The sequence below is a fragment of the Podarcis pityusensis genome (assembly GCF_964106645.2).
Source record: "Podarcis pityusensis genome assembly, chromosome: 17".
In the NCBI taxonomy this organism is placed as follows: Eukaryota; Metazoa; Chordata; class Lepidosauria; order Squamata; family Lacertidae; genus Podarcis; species Podarcis pityusensis.
In genome coordinates, this window is record NC_138042.1 from 9,888,893 (window position 1) to 9,906,388 (window position 17,496).

Consider the following 17,496-nt stretch of genomic DNA (forward strand, 5'->3'; position numbering starts at 1 on the left):
CTTGGCCTGCATATGAACTATTCCCACAGACTTTGACCCAGCCTTCCCTCCCCCTGACTTTACATTCCCCTAACTTGCATTCCCTTGACGGACTCTTAAAACACCTCACTAAACTCACACAAATGTCAGCCCTTAAAACTGCTACTGAGAGAATTACATATCTGCTCCTTGCAATATTGGGGCTATATGGGATGACTCAGTGATGAGGCAGGCAAACCGGTTAGGACCAGACTGGGCACTAGTTGAGGGCCCAGTGGCTTAGAAGAGTCCTTCACTGGCCCATCGCAGCCATGCCATCATTCATAGCCTTCCCTGCTAGACCACTGGGTGCTTTTCAGTGGTGGCTGGTGAATAGCAATGCCCATCAACTTTGGGGGGAGCAGCACCCTCAAATATTTGGGGGGGGGGCTGAAGACCCCTTGGCCCCTAGAAGTTGGCTCCTATGAACCTAATAGAATCTATGGGACAAGATTACAGTTCCTAGTTTGTTATCTGTATAAGAGATTGGAGTACAGCTCCATCGGAAAACTTAAAAAGGAACTGTACCCCTACTAAAGCTTTGGCCCATTGCATATTGCCATAGCCAGAGAATTCTGGCCCAAAGCTTATTGTGGGGTGCACAATCCAGTTCCTTATCCATGTATACATATTCAGGCTATAGTAGACATGAGATGCTGTGCTTGATGGTATCTTGTAACTAAACAAAGTACTGGGCCAAGCACAATTCTTTGTCACATGTAGAGGACTCTCTCCTGTAGGAGGGGTACGATATGGAGCGGCCCAAACCTTAGTTTGGCTTGCACACTCCCAGTTACTTATTTGTAAAATGTCATGTGCATCCAGGTGTGCAAAACCAACTATTTTCATTGCTGAGAATGGTTGTGGATCTCAAAGGGGAAAGTCTGCCAGTTATGAAGATATATGATATGAGGGGGACAAAGCTCGTTTTGGGGTGCAGGTGCATATAAACCTCAGTTCCTCATGAAGTGTCCCTGCTGAGTTCTGTTTAGAACTTTTATGCTGACTAATCACCAACTTTAGCTTTGTAGCTAGAAGTCTAAAGCTGCAACGGTTGACTGGGCTACACAATCATTGACTGAAGTCTTAGTATGCTGCAAGCAAACATTAACCAAACTCTGACTGAAGAATAATTCTGGACAGTAAGTCCTCAAGCCTGATCCCATCTATTTGAAGAAAGAGAGGGCGTGTCTCTGTGAAACTGCTAGTTCAATCTCTCCCCTGAGCCAGCCAGGCTTAACCTAAAGCACCCCAAATACTGCATTGATTCCCCAAGTTAGACCAGGACTCTGAGAAAGGAAAGGACCCTGAGAACTTCAAAGTAGGGCTGCTTGATTTGCACCCCTCACTTCTACTTGTTTGAGCTGCAGAAATCAGCAGGTCAAACTTAACAAAGCAATGTGATGAACATTATCACCTGTTAATATCTGCAGGTAAAGCTACTATTAAAGGCTACAGGGGCTGGGAAGGAAGCTGGTAACTCTACTTGAGAGTTGGCAATCTCGCAAGCACCTTAAACTGCTCCGGAGGCCAGATACTGGTGTCAAGAAACACTGACATACCACATATCAGTTCAGTTTTACAGTCCTCCCTTGCTGCCACCTGGATGGGGGATAGCCTTGCCTTTATTAAGCAGCTTCTGATGGGACCCCCATCCTTAGGTAAAGGAAAGCAGTTATCCATGTGATAACAATCCATGTCAACCAGAGATCAGATTAGATGTAGGATTGGGCAGACTGGGTACTGTGCCTTGAATCACAGTGTCCATGAAGCTATTTCATGAAAATTCATTGGCAACTCCTGCTGATTTTTGTCTTATCATACAGCTCTTAAACATGGAGGTGCCTCGCTGCCCTTCTTTGTGTCCGGGCACTCTAGATCTGGCCCAGCATGTCTTTCGGTAGAAATTCAACACTTTGCACTCATTTCAACGTATCCAGGTGAAGCAGCTGTTCTACTCAACTTACCTTTAGATGGTTTTCAGCTATGAAATGTGCCGCCGTGCCCCCAGCACCACCTGTGCTTCTGGTTTCCAGGGTGTGGCCAGCTACTTAACAGGCACCCATATTCCTGCTGCCTAGAGCTGTACTTTCTCTCCCTGCCCTGCACCTGGTTCTGCGACAGTTTTGTCTCTTTGCTCCTTAACTCCCAGCCTGGAAAGAGGGAGGCGATTGCATAGCAGTCCCGGGAGATGAGACAGTTCCTTAACCCTTTATTTCCAAAACCCAAAGAACCAAAGTGACTGCTGGTTTATATTTGCACCCAAGTGGCTTGGCTATCCCCAGAAGAGCTGCACCCAAATATCTTATCAGACTTTGGAAATTCTGACTGTTATTGCTCACATTACAGCTAGAGGCAATGTGAAAGGTGCTTTGTAAATATATGAGCACAAGAGGCCATAGGCACCAACTTGAACAAAATATGGGGAGGGGCCTCTCCCCCTCCTGCTCTTCTCTCCCCACACCACCTTCCGCTGTGGGGAGCCAAGCCAGGAAAAGAGGGCAGCTTCCGGCTAGTGGGGAGGTGGCTGCCCGCGGTTGTGAGGGAGGAAGTTGCCAACTTGCAGAAAAGATTGTGATGTATGCCCCCTCTAAACATTTTATTTGGGTGAAGGGCCCAGGGCCCTATAGAGTCAGTCCCTATACAAGAGGCACCGTGACACCCATATAACGTTACAGTAAAAAGGTGACACACAAGTTGTGGTTAATGAATGTGGTTGATGCATTTCAGTTTGTCGTTGCATGCCTCTGTGGTAGATGCCATTGTGGAGTGTGCTGTGCATCACCACGAATGTAATGATGACACAGGGTGTTCCTTTTAGGGTAGTGTCATAAGAAAAAACGGCTCCCTTTCCCTTATGGGTATTGTGATGGTAAATGCTTTAAATGCTTTAATTCCTGAATCCAGCTCACAGGCTCACCCTATTCATACACACATACACCCTTAAGACAGGTAAGCAAAAGACAATGGAGAGGCGTTCCCATTTCCTTCCTCCTTGCAGAGAAATATTTGAGGTCAGTTTGGGAGAGTCAAAATGGTTTCAGGACTGCTCTCCTGTACTATTTCAGACACATGGTTTATATACTTATGTATGTGTTTGCCTTGTAAATTTATGAACATTTTATATATATATATGAGACCTTAGAATTCCTATAACAGCAGAAACTTCCAACACCCCATTTTTAAAAAGGATGTTGTGTAGGAAACTCATAATTTGAATCCTAAATGCTAATTGGGCATTTATACATATGGAATCCCCTATAACCAAACTAATATCCCAGGTAAGGAGGAGGAGAGCATGAGAACCAAGCTTTGTTACGAATAGAGATGGAAAATGATTTACACACAGGCTTCTGGTATAAAAAGTAAAACACCTGACAACCTGGATTTAGAAAGGGAATCAGAAATGCACAGGTGTTTCAGTACACACCTGAATGACTGCTGCTGGGGATTTCTCCACCCTTTCAACCATTTTTTAAAAATGAAAATAAATATGACAACTGAACTCAAAATATCTTCTAGTCTAGGGAGTTCTTTAACATATATTCTTATTTTTATAACTCATATTTAAGACTATTAGTAAAATAGTACATGCAATTTTACTTTAGATACAAGCTTAAAAGAGCTGTCATGAAGTTTGCATACGTGTGAAATTTAGTTTTCACAATTCAAATGTTTTTAGTTTAACAACTTGCATTTAAACTTGAACATATTAACAAACTTTGATTCGGATCCCATGTAATTATTTATCTATCTCTGTGACTAGTCTACAAGTTTTACATTTGACTGACTGTTGCTATGTGAACAATTTAAAGCATTTTAATGGTTAAGTCTCCATCTAGTGGAGACATTTGACTTGAGGCAAATCCTAAGAAGAAAATAGAAACAGAATTGTGTTTTGTTTTTTTTTAAAAAAAATAAGTTTAAAAGATGCCAGCGATCAAAACTTAGGCCCAGCTCTGAAGCCATGAACTGAAACTTTAATTTGGATAATTAGATAAAAGTGAGAAAGAGTGCTCAAAGGCAGGGTCTGCTTGATAAGTCTCCACTAGGAGACATGATTGTAAAAAGATACCTCAAAGCGGTTTACACAAAGATAAAACAACAAAATCAAGAAAACATCACAACCATACTTTTAGAACTCACAAAAGTTAAAATACTAAAGCAGATTAAAATTATCCTGGCTTTCTAAGCATCTGGGTATTTTTCTCTAAACGAGTGTGTTTTTTAGCAGGTGCCGAAAAACGTACAATGAAGGTGCCTCCTTGATCATTTACTTTGCCAAACCTTTATTAGGCATTACAAATATAGGGCATCATAAAACATCCATATATACAATTTTAAAGAGTATATACAAATAAACAGCCATGTAAAATATGTAATAACGAGGATTTTCATTGGTGTTTCTCTAAGAGATACTTAGAGATACCACTCTAAGAGATACTATTGACAAAAACTCAGCCACCCTTGCAGTTACTTCCGGGTTAAAGTCAGACAGATAGAATCTGATACTTTCATTGTGCCCTGATGTTAGAGACCTGCTTGAGCTCTAATAGACAGGGAGTTCCCAAGTGCTGCCACACTAAATCATCCTGTTCTTACAAATGCAGAACGGTTATTACGTGGCACCTGTAGTAGCGCCAATTCCACCAATCAAAGCAGTCGAATGGGTGTTATGTGGGGTAAGGCGATCTTGTAGGTAAACCGCTCCAGGTTCTTATGTGGTTTACATGCTAACAGTAACTTGGCACGGTAGCAAATCAGCAACCAGGCTGTTACAGTGGTGCCTCGCAAGACGAAATTAATCTGTTCCGCGAGTCTCTTCGTCTTGCAGTTTTTTTGTCTTGTGAAGCACAGTTATTAGCGGCTTAGCGGCTATTAATGGCTTAGCGGCTTTAAGAAAAAGGAAACAAACTCGCAAGCCCATAGGGAAATTCGTCTTGCGGAACGACTCAAAAACCGGAAAACTCTTTCGTCTAGCGAGTTTTTCGTCTTGCGAGGCACCACTGTATATATATTGCTATATAAAGGGTGGTATATATAGATATATAAAGGGTGGTATATATGTGTGTGTGTGTGTGTGTGTGTGTACACCCACCCACCCCAGTGCTTTTTTCCTGGTGGGACGAAAGGGTACACATACCCCTAAACATTTTGAAAATCTAAGTTTGGCCTCATTGAAGGGCAGTATTTCAATATGAGTAGGAAAATGAGAGTGCCCCTAAACATTTTTAAAGAAAAAAAGCACTGTGTATGTGTGTGTATATATATCTATATATACATGTATGTATGTAATAGGGTATAAGGCAATACAGTGGTACCTCTGGATGTGAACAGGATCCGTTCCGGAGCCGCATTCGCATCCTGAGCAGAGCATAACCCGCGACCGTGCATCACAATTCACTGCTTCTGCGCATGACATCATTTTGAGCGTCTGCGCATGCACAAGCAGAATGCACGCGCTCCGTTACTTCCGGGTCGCTGCAGAGCGCAACTCAAAAATACTTAACCTGAAGCTACTTCAACTCGAGGTATGACTATATAAATTCAATATATAGAGCATTTATATACCTCCCTATACCTGGAAGTCTCAGGATGGTTCACAGAACAAAATCAAAATGTAAAATATTTTGAATATGAAACTTGTCCTCGAGAAGGGTGCCCTATAACCAGAGTCCGCACCTGCTCCTGCGAACCCTGCCGCCTGAGGCAGCCACCTCAGCTCGCCTCGAGGGCGGGCCGGCCCTGCCACCGAGACAACCTGAGGCACCTGAGGGAAGGAAAAAAGGCCGCCCCATCCTGCCTCGCGCCGTTCCCGCCCTCCCTCAGGCAACGATCCCGAGGCCGACGGGAGAAAGCGAGCGAGGGAAAGAGAGAGGCTGGGGTTGCCTCGGCCTCCTCAGCCGCCAGGGGCGGCCCTGGCCTCCGAGGCGGGGCTTCGGGGACGGGGTCCCGCCTCCTCCTCCTCCTCCGCCGGCCGCTCCTTCCCTGGCGCGAGGCTGCGCCGGAGAAGCGGAGGGGCGCCCAGACACCTTCTGAGGGACGCCACCCCGGAGCCGAAGGCGCGCCGGGCGCGGGCGACGCCAAGGCGGAATGGCGGCTGCGGAGCGGAGGGCCTTCGCGCACCGCATTAACCGGTGAGGGGCGACGGGAGAGAGGGGGAAGGCGGGCGGGTTCGCGCACCAGCAGCCGACCGGGGTCGAGGGGATGGCGGGGCTTCCTAGCCCGGGGCTCAGCGGCTGGCGAGCGGGGGGTGTGAGGGTGGCCAACCCGACCCCTCCCTCAGTCGCTCAGCTGTTCGACAGCGGAACAGGCTCCCACGAGAAGCGGCGGACTCGCCTCCCTTGGAGGTTTCCAGGGATGATCTGGTTGAGATTCCTGCATTGCAGGGGGCCTGGACTAAGTGATCCTCTGGGTCCCGTCCAGCTCGACCCTTCCATATAGTGCCTATGATTCCAAAGGTTCCCTTGCCTTTGCATTTCTTTTTCTCCTTCCACACTCCCGGAAACAAACGAAAGCCCAGCCTTGGGAATGCCCATGAAACCTGCTAGTCCTCCGAAAAGTGGCTGGGGAAACCACTTTATTATTATTATTATTACTATTATTGTTGTTGTTGTTGTTGTTGTTGTTGTTGTTATTCCTCCCTTGCCTATATGTATGCCAGCGCTAAGCTGCTTGCGGTTCATTGGTATGTTGTGGGGGAGGGAGGAAAGGAATAGAAACTAGTCCTCAGGAAATTGTTCCTTGCCTATGCATGCTTCTGCTAACACTTTTGGGGTTCGCTGGTATGTTGTAGGGGAGGTTAGTGTGGTTCAAAAGATTGACCATCCCTGATCTTGCCCTTTTTTGTTTCTGCTCTGAGTGCCACTACATGGGCTACCGGAATGGATGCTCTAGTTACTAAGTTACTCCAGTCTTGGGGTTGTATGTACAAAAGTAAGGTCAAAGAGGAATAAGAACAGTGAGCCCATCCATCCAGACACTATCACTTTCGGTATGGGTTCAGTCCTGGAGGGGTGTGTGGGCAGGTGCTAATGGCTGCTCTAGGTTAATTCATGTGCAACACAAGGATGCGATCTTGTGTGCTCACCTGTTCAAATTCAGGGTGTCTGCTGCTGTTTTCTTCATTCTGTATCTTGCCCGAAGAATTGATGCTTTTGAATTAAGGTGCTGGAGGAGACTCTTGAAAGTCCCATGGACTGCAAGAAGACCAAACCTATCCATTCTTAAGGAAACAGCCCTGAGTGCTCACTGGAAGGACAGATCCTGAAGCTGAGGCTCCAATACTTTGGCCACCTCATGAGAAGAGAAGACTCCCTGGAAAAGACCCTGATGTTGGGAAAGATGGAGGGCACGAGAAGAAGGGGACGACAGAGGACGAGATGGTTGGACAGTGTTCTCGAAGCTACCAGCATGAGTTTGACCAAACTGCGGGAGGCAGTGGAAGACAGGAGTGCCTGGCGTGCTCTGGTCCATGGGGTCACGAAGAGTTGGACATGACTAAACAACAGCAGCAACAACAACACAGCTTACAGAGTAATACAAAAGGCCAGGTCTCCATCCCAAGCAGTTTACATGTTAGCATTTTAATATGGGTGAGGCCACAGAGGTATCAAGGGTTAAACAATACAGTGGTACCTCGGGTTACATACGCTTCAGGTTACATACGCTTCAGGTTACAGACTCAGCTAACCCAGAAATAGTACCTCGGTTTAAGAACTTTGCTTCAGGATGAGAACAGAAATCGTGCTCCAGCGGCGTGGCAGCAACAGGAGGCCCCATTAGCTAAAGTGGTGCTTCAGGTTAAGAACAGTTTCAGGTTAAGAACAGACCTCTGGAACGAATTAAGTACGTAACCAGAGGTACCACTGTACATTTCAAAGCTGAATATATATTTTAACGACAAATGAGTGGGACAGTATATGTAACTGTTAAATGCATTGCCGCACTCCCTTTCTTGTTGCTGTTCTAATGGTCTCGTCTTCATCTGTACACTCCCATTTTTCCACCAGAAGTAGTGGAACAGAGGGAGGGCTTGATTTGCCTTTCAGAAGAAATATACTTCATGGTGGAACAACAGCCCTACAAACCAAGGGTACAGCAGATTATCACCATTATAGAGGTGGAGGCAAAACGGATTGCCCATTCTTGTGATAGATGAATGTGTAATCATCTTCCACATTCCCCATCCTCATAAAGTGAAGCTACTTTGAATTGGTTGAGTTCACATGACAGGAGCAGTAGGGAGAGAGACAGACAGACATACGGTAACTTTCAGGGAGGTAGAGTGCGAGACTACCAGAATCAGATTATAGATCTTCAGTGTCAATCTGCTTTACTCATTCTGATTGATAGCATGGCATATATTGTACACTATGTATCTTACTTTTTCCTTTTTCTTGGAGTTAACTTGGGATGAAGACATGGTATTCTCTTTCACTCCATCTCTGCTCTACATACTTAGTTTAAAAGGTTCTTTTTTTGATAAACAAATGGGAGCTTCTTAGCAAGTCAAGGCAAGGCTAAGCTTTTAATAATTAGCTTCAAGTTTTTAAAAAGCTAGACAAGTAGCTTTTTAGCAAACGAAGCACATGCATACATTTGTTTGTAGGGAATGTTTTTCTGCAGACTACTAAAAATGTGTATGTCCATACCATACTGGTAGCCTGAATATGTATGTATGTATGTATGAATGAATGAATGAATGAATAAAGTGTTATTCAAAATCAAGGTTGTCCATATACTTCAGTGTGTGGATCTGTGAAATAGGTAGATGTTTAACAATATGAATCTGTAGGATATGTTTCAACAGTGAAATAGCTGATAGTAGAATATACTGTTGTTTAATTGTAATGGTCATTTTTATTATCTATTTTGAGAGCTAGTATAAGATTGTGGTTAAGAGAGCTGCTTGAAGTCCTATTGCTACAAACTTACTAAGCATCCTTAAACAAGTCACTAGTCCTCAGCCTCTGTGAGCTTTTGTGGCTTGCGGTGGGGGTGGCGATGTGGGTGATCATGTGGACCCTAAACCCCCCCAATAGATAGCCTTTTCCCACTCTGTTCTCCGCCCCTTTTTGGTTACAAATGTGTCCACATGCTATAGCACTCATTTTGCTAACATAGTGAATGACTCGTAGCTCAGTTGGTTAGAACATGGTGCTGAAAATGCCAATGTTGTGGGTTTGATCACCATATGACCATCTGTATATTCCTGCATTGCAGGGAGTTGGACTAGATGACCCTCAGGGTTCCATCCAACTCTACAATTCTATGAGTCTGTGATTATATGAGTAGAAGCTCCCATGAGTCTACTAGGAGAATCTGTCTGCTGTGTCTCTGCATGATATACTGTTCTGGCCTTGTCCTTCTATTCTGAAAACACACTCAGATCAGTGACTTATTAGGAAACGCAGAAAGATGAGAATGTATACTCTTACAAACTTTTTGAGCTGCAGACTTGGAATGTGCCTCCAATTATAATTCAGAAAAAAGTGTACTTCAGCTATCAAAATGTGAGGGGCCCTAGCATAATGACAGAGAGCCTCATTTGCAAGCAGGTTGTTCCTTTGCATCTGCTGGTAAGGGTGGGAAAGACCCCTGTTGGAAACCTTTTGAGTACTGGACATAGTGCTAGATGAACCAGTGGCTTTAAGGCAGCTCATAAATGAGTGTTAATGCTAATTGATGGTTCGGATTCTCAAGTCTCATAATTTTAACAGTGATAACCCCTCCCCCAAACTATCCTGGTGAACTTTTAAGCGGATGGAATGTTTGTTACTATTGCTATACTGTATTCTGCTTATAGATGTTGGGTTATAAGTGTAGCATCATTTACCTTTGTATACTCATTGCGTTACTTACCTGCACTGACTTAGCTTCACAGAGCATACAGTAAATAAAGAAAAAAGAAAAAGAAAGAAAGAAAGTGAGGATGCTTTAGTTGGATGTGAGCCACTTTTGTTTGTGGGAAGATTTGAAGTACAATCTTGTGTGTGTCTATTTGGGAATGAATTTGATAGTTGATCGGCATTCAGCTATATTGCTACACATTACAGACCAGCCTTTCCCAATCTGGCGCCCTGCAGATGTTTTTGGGTCCAACTACCTTCAGCTCTGCCAAAACATCTGGAGGGCTCCAGAATAGGGAAGACAGGTATATATGGTATTTTCAGGATCTTGCAAGTCTAACATCAGGGCAGAACTTTTAGTCTTGGATATTCGGAAGCTGTCTTTGGAGAATACTGAAATGCAGCACATTTCTAGCTCTGTGGAGGACAAATAGACTGTGCACAGGCTGACAATAGGTCTCAGTTTTTGTGGGGACGCACCTTTGCCTGGGGATTCTGAGAAAGAAGAATGGTTTCTGTAATTATAAGGGCTAGAGGTCTGGAGCTGGAGGCTTGCCAAGAAGAAGCCCAAATGCATATTAAGCTGGACTTTAATACTGAAGAGCAAAGAGAGAGAATTTTGCTTTCAGATTAGCAAAGCTAATCTCTTTCTTGAGGGTGTCTGCCTGAATAAGCCTGAGACTTCTCAGGAAGCTCTCATGTTGCAAGCGTGGGAGGAAACATGTTTGTGGGAACAGATCCTTAGTGGATAAGTAGCAGCGCATGCTTAAATCTCAGTCCCATCCACCCTCTGCTGTTTGCAGTGTGCTTTATGGAAAGGAAGGGAACAGTATCTTCCTTTTGATGGGAGGAGCCTTGGCAGATGTGCTGTGATTTTTCTTGCGTGTATTCCCCCCCCCCCATTTGCTTCCTGCCTTTGCTCCTTTTTGACCGCTCACTGGAAAGTTCAAGCTAATGTTTTTGGAATGCAGCCTAATGGTTATTGTTGTTGCTTGAATGGTTCTTGAGTGAGCCCTTCCAGTTGCAGCTCATTTAAACTTGAGCAGCAGTTTTTGAAACCAAAATATTCTCTCTCTTCCTGCCACTCCACCCTTTCTTCCCTTAAATGCTAGCGGGCAACAAATAACTAAAATGCGTCTGGTTGCCTGTTTGTGAAGCACAAGGCACTGTGGGGAGCCTCAGGGTGACTGCAGTGCTGGCAGAAGTTGAGGGTGAATAATTTCTGGTACTCTGGTTCTGTGGCCGCTCTTGGTTTTCTCTTTCTTTATCAAGGCAGTGATAGACCTATAGAGGAACATGGGTGCAATAACAGGTCCTCAATGGTTGCTTTAGATGGAGGAATGTACACCTTTATTCCCCACAGGGAGATTTAGATCTCTTTTTCCCTAGTGTGTCTGTGTGTGTCTGTGTAATATACTGCCAGTTTAGGATGCATCTGATGTGTAGACACTTGTCTATGAAAGCTTATGCCATAATAAATTTGTAACTCTTTGAGGTACTACAAGACTTTGTATTCAAGGGTAATTGTGAATAGACGAGGAGATAAGGTTGTATTTGACTGTACAGTGGAACCTTGGTTTTTGAACCGCTCCATTCCCGAATGTTTCGGCTCCCGAACATCAAAAACCTGGAAGTAAGTGTTCTGGTTTTTGAATGTTCATTGGAACCTGAACATCCAATGCGGCTTCCAATCTGCAGAAAGCCTAGCTGTCAACCAATCAGAAGCCATCCCTCGGAATTCAAACGTTTTGGAAGTCGAACATCCTTCTTGAATGGATTACGTTCGACTTCCGAGGTTCCACTGCACTATTTTCTGCCATGGAAGTCTATGGCACACAAATACCTGATGCAGTTTATTTTATGTATCTGTCAATTCACCTATCTACTCAGCCATCCAGACAGTTTACAGGGACATACCTATTCAGCTTGAACAGCAGAGCTGTATCATGTACCTTCTTTACACAGTTAACTAACTTGCACAATCCCTTCTTGCCCTGTTCCACATAGTGTTGAACTTCAGGTTTGCTTTCCTTCAATAATGATGATTCTGCTAGTGTATACCTCCTGGTTTTGTTAGTTTTGTGGCTATTGCTGTCCATGGAAGAGCTGAGATTGCAGTATTGGAAGCAAGTTAATAGCATTATATACAGGATCAAGTGCTGCTGGTGTTAAGATAAGGGCTGGCTGACTTCAGTCTTGTATGTTCTGATTTGCTTAATTTAAAAAACTAGGGTCCTGTGGTCCAATGATGTATGCTAAATTCACAAAGGAAGAGGGTACTCTTAGGATCTCATAACAGTTAATTAACTAGTTTTGTGATTTCAAATATTTCACGTTTGCTTAAAAAGGACCGTCTTGATTAAACCAAGGCCAGTTAGTCCAGCATTTTCATTTACTTTTGCTGGTGTCCTAGCAATCACCAGATGGTAGGTGGTTCACCAGAAGTTGTTCAGTGAATTGCAATCTGCCTTCTGTCCTTAGGAGAATTTCTTTTCCTTTACAGACCTCTTCCTTGTTTTCTGTAGGCACTTTCTCTCCAGGGAAGTGAGGAAATGATTTAAACTAAGGAACTAAAGTTAGGCAGTTTGGAAGTCCAGGAGTTAAGTCTGTGGTTGAAGGTAGGTGAGCCAAGAGAGAAAGAAAGGGAAAACAAATGGAGTGAGAGGTGAGTTGCCTTGGGGACCCTATCAGCTTATAGCATCCCTGACCACTGGTCCTGCTAGCTAGGGATGATGGGAGTTGTAGTCCAACAAGAGCTGGGGACACAGGTTTGAGAAACACAGGCTTATAGGATGAGGTGAACATTGATGACAGAAACTCCCTTCCTTTCCGGCTACATAAATATAGCAATAAAGCTCTTGTGTTCAGGGCTGGCAGTCCGCCCTGAGCCATTTATCACAGCAGAGAATGATTTCAGAAAGACAGAAAAATGTGAACTCACCTTCAACCCAAGAGTGCCAGCAGTAGGTATTGCTTAGAAATCCTGGAATTCTTTCTTCTTAATATCTGAGGATTACACCCAAGACAACAGTCTCTGAATATTATTCATTGTGTTAATAGCTTACACATTCTCCCAAAATGTGGGAGTGTTACGTTAGCCTTGCAACAAACCTGTGAGGTTCCTCATTGGTTGGCCTGTGAGGTTCTCAGAGAGTTGTGTCTTTGTTCAGTACTATTATTGTTACTGAGGTTAGATTAATTGAGCATAGCAATGACAAAGGGGCAGGAGAGGAAGACAGAGAGATGCCCTCCACAAGCATTGGGGCTTTTTACATCCTGACCACCTTGAGATAGTATCTGAAACACTGCAGGAAAAGTGGCCAGGTCAGGCTGTGGGACAGCCTGTTGGAAGGTTGGTTGCTTGTGTTCCGGGCAACTTGGAGAATTTGTTGAGCCATTAAATCAGTGTAGGTAGTCTGGACATGGGGAGGAATTCAACCTAGTGCTATGGCAATTGTAATGTAAGTGCAAACCTTTTTTAGCTTGCCAGATGGAACAACACCCCCCTTCCTCTTCATGCTGTTTCTGGGGATTCTCCAGACCCCACCGTGACTAATTTCAGAGGCGAATGGTGCAAGGAGCAGGGGAAAGCCCTGCTGTGCTAGAGCAAGTCCTTGTTGCTATAGTGGGACTCTCATTAGTTTGAAACCTGAATTTGTGGGTGGCTGTTGTTACATATGAATCTGAGAATGGTAGCCTTGAATCCAGTGGAAGTTGGTTGAAACTTCAACTGCCCCTGCAACCTGGCTTTCAGGAATGATATTTAAGTATGACCAAGTTGAGAAAACTTTGAAATATCTTCTTGTGTGGAATGGACTTGGAAACCAAGACTTTAAAAACCAGAGGTTCTTTTGGCTTGCTTCTTTCCTGTCCTTTAGCTATATCATCTATATCCTTATATAGTCCTTTCCTGAGGGTGGGTGGAGTTTCCCATTAATAGTTTCAAGGAGAAGGCTGAGGAGTCTATATTCTCCCCCTGTTCTTGATAATACATAAAAAAATAAAAAAATGTCCTGTAGAACCTTCAGATAATGTTCTTCTTGATAATGTTACTTACAGTGAGCATGGTACCCTTTTCCCTCTGGGAGGCCAGTGTGCAGAAGAAATGAACGAGGCATCAGTCTGTTTAGCTCAGTGCTCTAGAGCACACAAAGGCATGGTGGAGGTGTCACTTTGGAAAATGTTTTGCTTTATTCAGCTTGGCAGGCCACAGCACAAGCAGGGAATAATTTATGGCTTGTGGCTTTGGTTAGTCTCCCACCTCAGAAAACAAAAACAAGCCCCCAAACTGTTAGGCTGCTGCCCCAGCAGGGGAACCAACTTGAATAAAATATTGGAGGGACCCAGGTAAGCCCCACCCCACATAATCAGTCACAAGATGCAGCGCTTGCATGCCATTTGAATGGCAATGCCCATCAACTTTGTGGGAGCCCAGCCCCCTCAAATATTTTATTGGGGGTGGCTGAACAGACCTTGACCCCTATGGCCTCTAATCTTTTCTTCTAGGCCATTTGGGCTGGGGAGCATCGCAGTTAAATCAGCAGGAACTGATTCAGGGTAGAGCTACATATTACTTACAAACCTGGGTAACCCAGCCAGCAACTGCAGTTAGGAAAAAAACCAGTATTGGGAAAGGGGTATTTGGAGTGGAAAAGTGATGATGAGTGGGTGGTGCTTAACCCTTTCCCTGCTTGCTGTTTTTTTCCGCTGCAGTTACTCTCCCTGGGGGTCAAACTAGAAGTTATATGATGTTAAATGACTCTGTGTGTTTTAAGTGCAGGCTTTTTTATTTATTTAATGCAAATATTATCAGCTTTAGTGCATCTCTGTGTGTGAGATATAGTTATCAGGATTACAGCAGGTGCATGGGAGGAATGTAAACATTTCCTCCATGTGTTCCTGAAGAGATTGCTGAAGGTGCCTCTGGGGGATTTCTCAATGGAAGAAAACATTAACTTCAGAAGAAGGCTTTTCCTCAGGACTGTGGCAGGGAAGGACGATGTTAAAATTTCCTCTCAGTGTTTGTTCCACTCTCTTTGCTGATGCAACATGCATTTTTAAAAAGTCCATTCTCATTAAATTGAAAAATCTCATCTAGTTTGGCCCTGAGCCCTGCTTCCATGAGATTCTAGATGGTTGGTTTTGATGGTAAACATTCATCTTGAACCTTGCGGGGGGAATGGGGGGAAACGGCAGATGCTTCTGTGTTCCAAATCACCCCATTGTGATAGTGCTTTCGCCTAATAGAAGCAGCTGTCGGAGTTTTGTTATATATGTCTGTAACATATAGCAATAATGCCTTCACTTTGGCATTGGAGAGCTAATCTCTGGGACCTGTAGGCCAGGATTCTTGTTTTGTTTTGAACACATATTAAGTTCTGAACAGGAAAAAGGAAAATAAGAATCCTCAGCCCTGCAACTGGAAACTATAAATTCATGATTCTAGGGGAAATTGTGCCAATTGGCCGTAACTTCCTGATCAGGTAATGCGAGAGGATTATTGGGGAAAATCCGCTCAAGGGTTGTGCGAAGCAGTGAAGAGAGAGAACCTGCTGCCACTGGAAGGTTTACTTAGTCTCTGCTTTGAGCTTGTTTCGAGCTGTAGTTGTCATGAATGTTAGAAACATGTCTTTGGGGGCCAGGGATGTCTTGGGAAAAGATCTCTAATGAAATCTTCATGTACATAGTGACCTTCCGTCTTCACTCATGAACCCTGAGTTGCTTTGGCTGCCCAAATCCCTAGGTCCTTTGGTCTGTTAAAGGGACAGCCCTCCTAGCACCATCAGAGTTGCCTGCACACTCATAAAACTTAGAACAATTGTTCCGTGTTCAGATTTTACAGCACTCTGAGAACTTGCGTGCCCAATTGCTAAACTGCCTCATAGGTTTGTTGCAAAGCTAAAGTGCCACTCCAAGCTCTTTGGAGTATATGCGGGATAAAAAACAGAGGATATTATTCAGAGATGTTATTACTTCAGGCACTCAGTGTGATCTGGTTTGATGTGGAACTGTGCGGGTCTTTCCATGAAGCAGGCAGTTATACTTGTTTGCTTTTCGGACCATTCCCAGTCTGTGATGTGACTTTGCGGTGTTTTTGTTCTGCTCGGAAACTCTGTGCATTGTTCTGCATGGATTCACTGATAAAACAACTTCCTTATCTAAAGGAAAGGGTGAGGTAGTTTCCTGGACCAGTCCCCAAGAACCTAAGGCCTTGCCTGTTTCCTTCCAGGCTGCAAAGTTCTCCCTTAATTACAGTTTATTTACAACCTCCTGCTTCCTCTCCCTTCTTCTCCAAATGCCCTTTGATCTTGTTAGGGGATTTAGTGGTACATCTGTCTGTTTTTTAAGTAGCCTGCTTGGAGGCAAATATATGCTAACTGGGGATGGTGAGTGTGGTGGAGAGGAGAAGCAGTTCCTGCTGTTGATCTAAGAACAAGTTTCCAAAGGCGTGCCTTGCTAGAATATGGAATGGGATGTATTCTCTGCTCTTTCTCACTCTGTTTACAAACACAGATGCCACAATAAACAGGTTAAGCTCTTCAGGTGTCCTTGTTTTGTTTGAATTTGCACAGCCTTTACTGTCTCTGTTCCATTATTTCACTCACTGAGAATCCATCTCACGCCAATTGTTGTCAAATGTATATCCCACCCCTTTTCTAATGCTCAGATGGTCTTAAGACTGTCATGCAGGCATTTTGTGTGATTCATTTTTTAAAAAAATGTATCCGGGAAGCCATGGATCTGAAGTGTGGATTTCAGAAGCTGGAAGTCGTCTTTTGAGATTGTAGCCATTGGCTTAATTTTACCTGGGTGGGGAGTCTAGAGGAAGAGAAGGTAGGGGCATTGGGCAAAAAGGCCAAAAACGGATGCAGTGATGGAGGGAGGAGGATGGGAGCCCTCTGTAAGCAATTGGTTCAGACCCCTGGCAAGAGCAATCTGTCCCACCCCTGGAAGCCCTCTGAATGGGGAGGGGAGAGAGAGAAGATGCAGACCATGCACGGGATTTTCATCTTGTGCACCTTTACCATAGGGAATGTTCCTTAAAAAAAAAAAAAAAAAAAAAAAAGATAGCCATAGCAAGCTGCTGAGATTATATGTGGCCACTAGCTTTTCTCCCAGTCCAGGCCCTCAGAGATAGCACAGAAAGCCCATGATTTGCTCACGATTACTAGCTTGTCTGCCTCTTAATTTGTATTATGCCATGTAAGAATAATTGGAACCACTTGGAACTGGGGCAGAATATGGGGCCATTATTATTATTAGGCCATTAAAGGAGAGATAAACTTCGTTGTGTTAAGGATCCAACAAATGTCATGGCTTAATAAAAAAATAAATTAGGCAATCAAGTCTGTCTCCTATATATGCCCTCAGTCTGTGTAAATTCTGCCCTGAGAAATTTGCATTGATAAAGGAAAGCACGCCCTGCCTTAAAATAGTGCCGAGATTTGCTTTGTTTTCAGACTGCAATTGGTTAAGAAGCATGGCTTGTTGGTGTGGAGCTGGGTGCCCACAGTTTTATCCAGCAGAGTGAACAATTTAAAGTCTTAGGTTGAGATTGCTCCAGCCTCCTATCAAACCCTTAATGGTGCGCCTGTGGCTCTATCCTATGTTACACAAGTGGTATGGG

At 44.1% G+C, this 17,496-nt stretch overlaps 2 protein-coding genes across 8 annotated transcripts in view; one reads left to right on the top strand and one right to left on the bottom strand.

Annotated features, from left to right (window-relative positions):
- Positions 1–12,875, bottom strand: part of TSPAN16 (tetraspanin 16) — a 214,771-nt gene extending 201,896 nt beyond the window's left edge. For 3 of the 4 annotated variants that reach the window (XR_013981010.1, XM_080988340.1, XM_080988339.1), the window contains exons 1-2: positions 5,701–5,785; positions 1,986–2,171 (exon numbers count right to left, since the gene is read on the bottom strand). The gene's annotated coding sequence lies outside the window, so the exon portion shown is untranslated. Of the gene's footprint in view, positions 1–1,985; positions 2,172–5,700; positions 5,786–12,810 lie in introns of those variants that run through there. The other variant, XM_080988342.1, reaches the window with a different exon arrangement.
- Positions 5,905–17,496, top strand: part of DOCK6 (dedicator of cytokinesis 6) — a 99,611-nt gene continuing 88,019 nt past the window's right edge. For 3 of the 4 annotated variants that reach the window (XM_080988023.1, XM_080988024.1, XM_080988025.1), the window contains exon 1: positions 5,906–6,155. In XM_080988023.1, coding sequence (XP_080844149.1) covers positions 6,112–6,155 — 44 coding nt within the window. In that variant the 5' untranslated portion in view covers positions 5,906–6,111. Of the gene's footprint in view, positions 6,156–17,496 lie in introns of all 4 variants that reach the window. The other variant, XM_080988022.1, reaches the window with a different exon arrangement.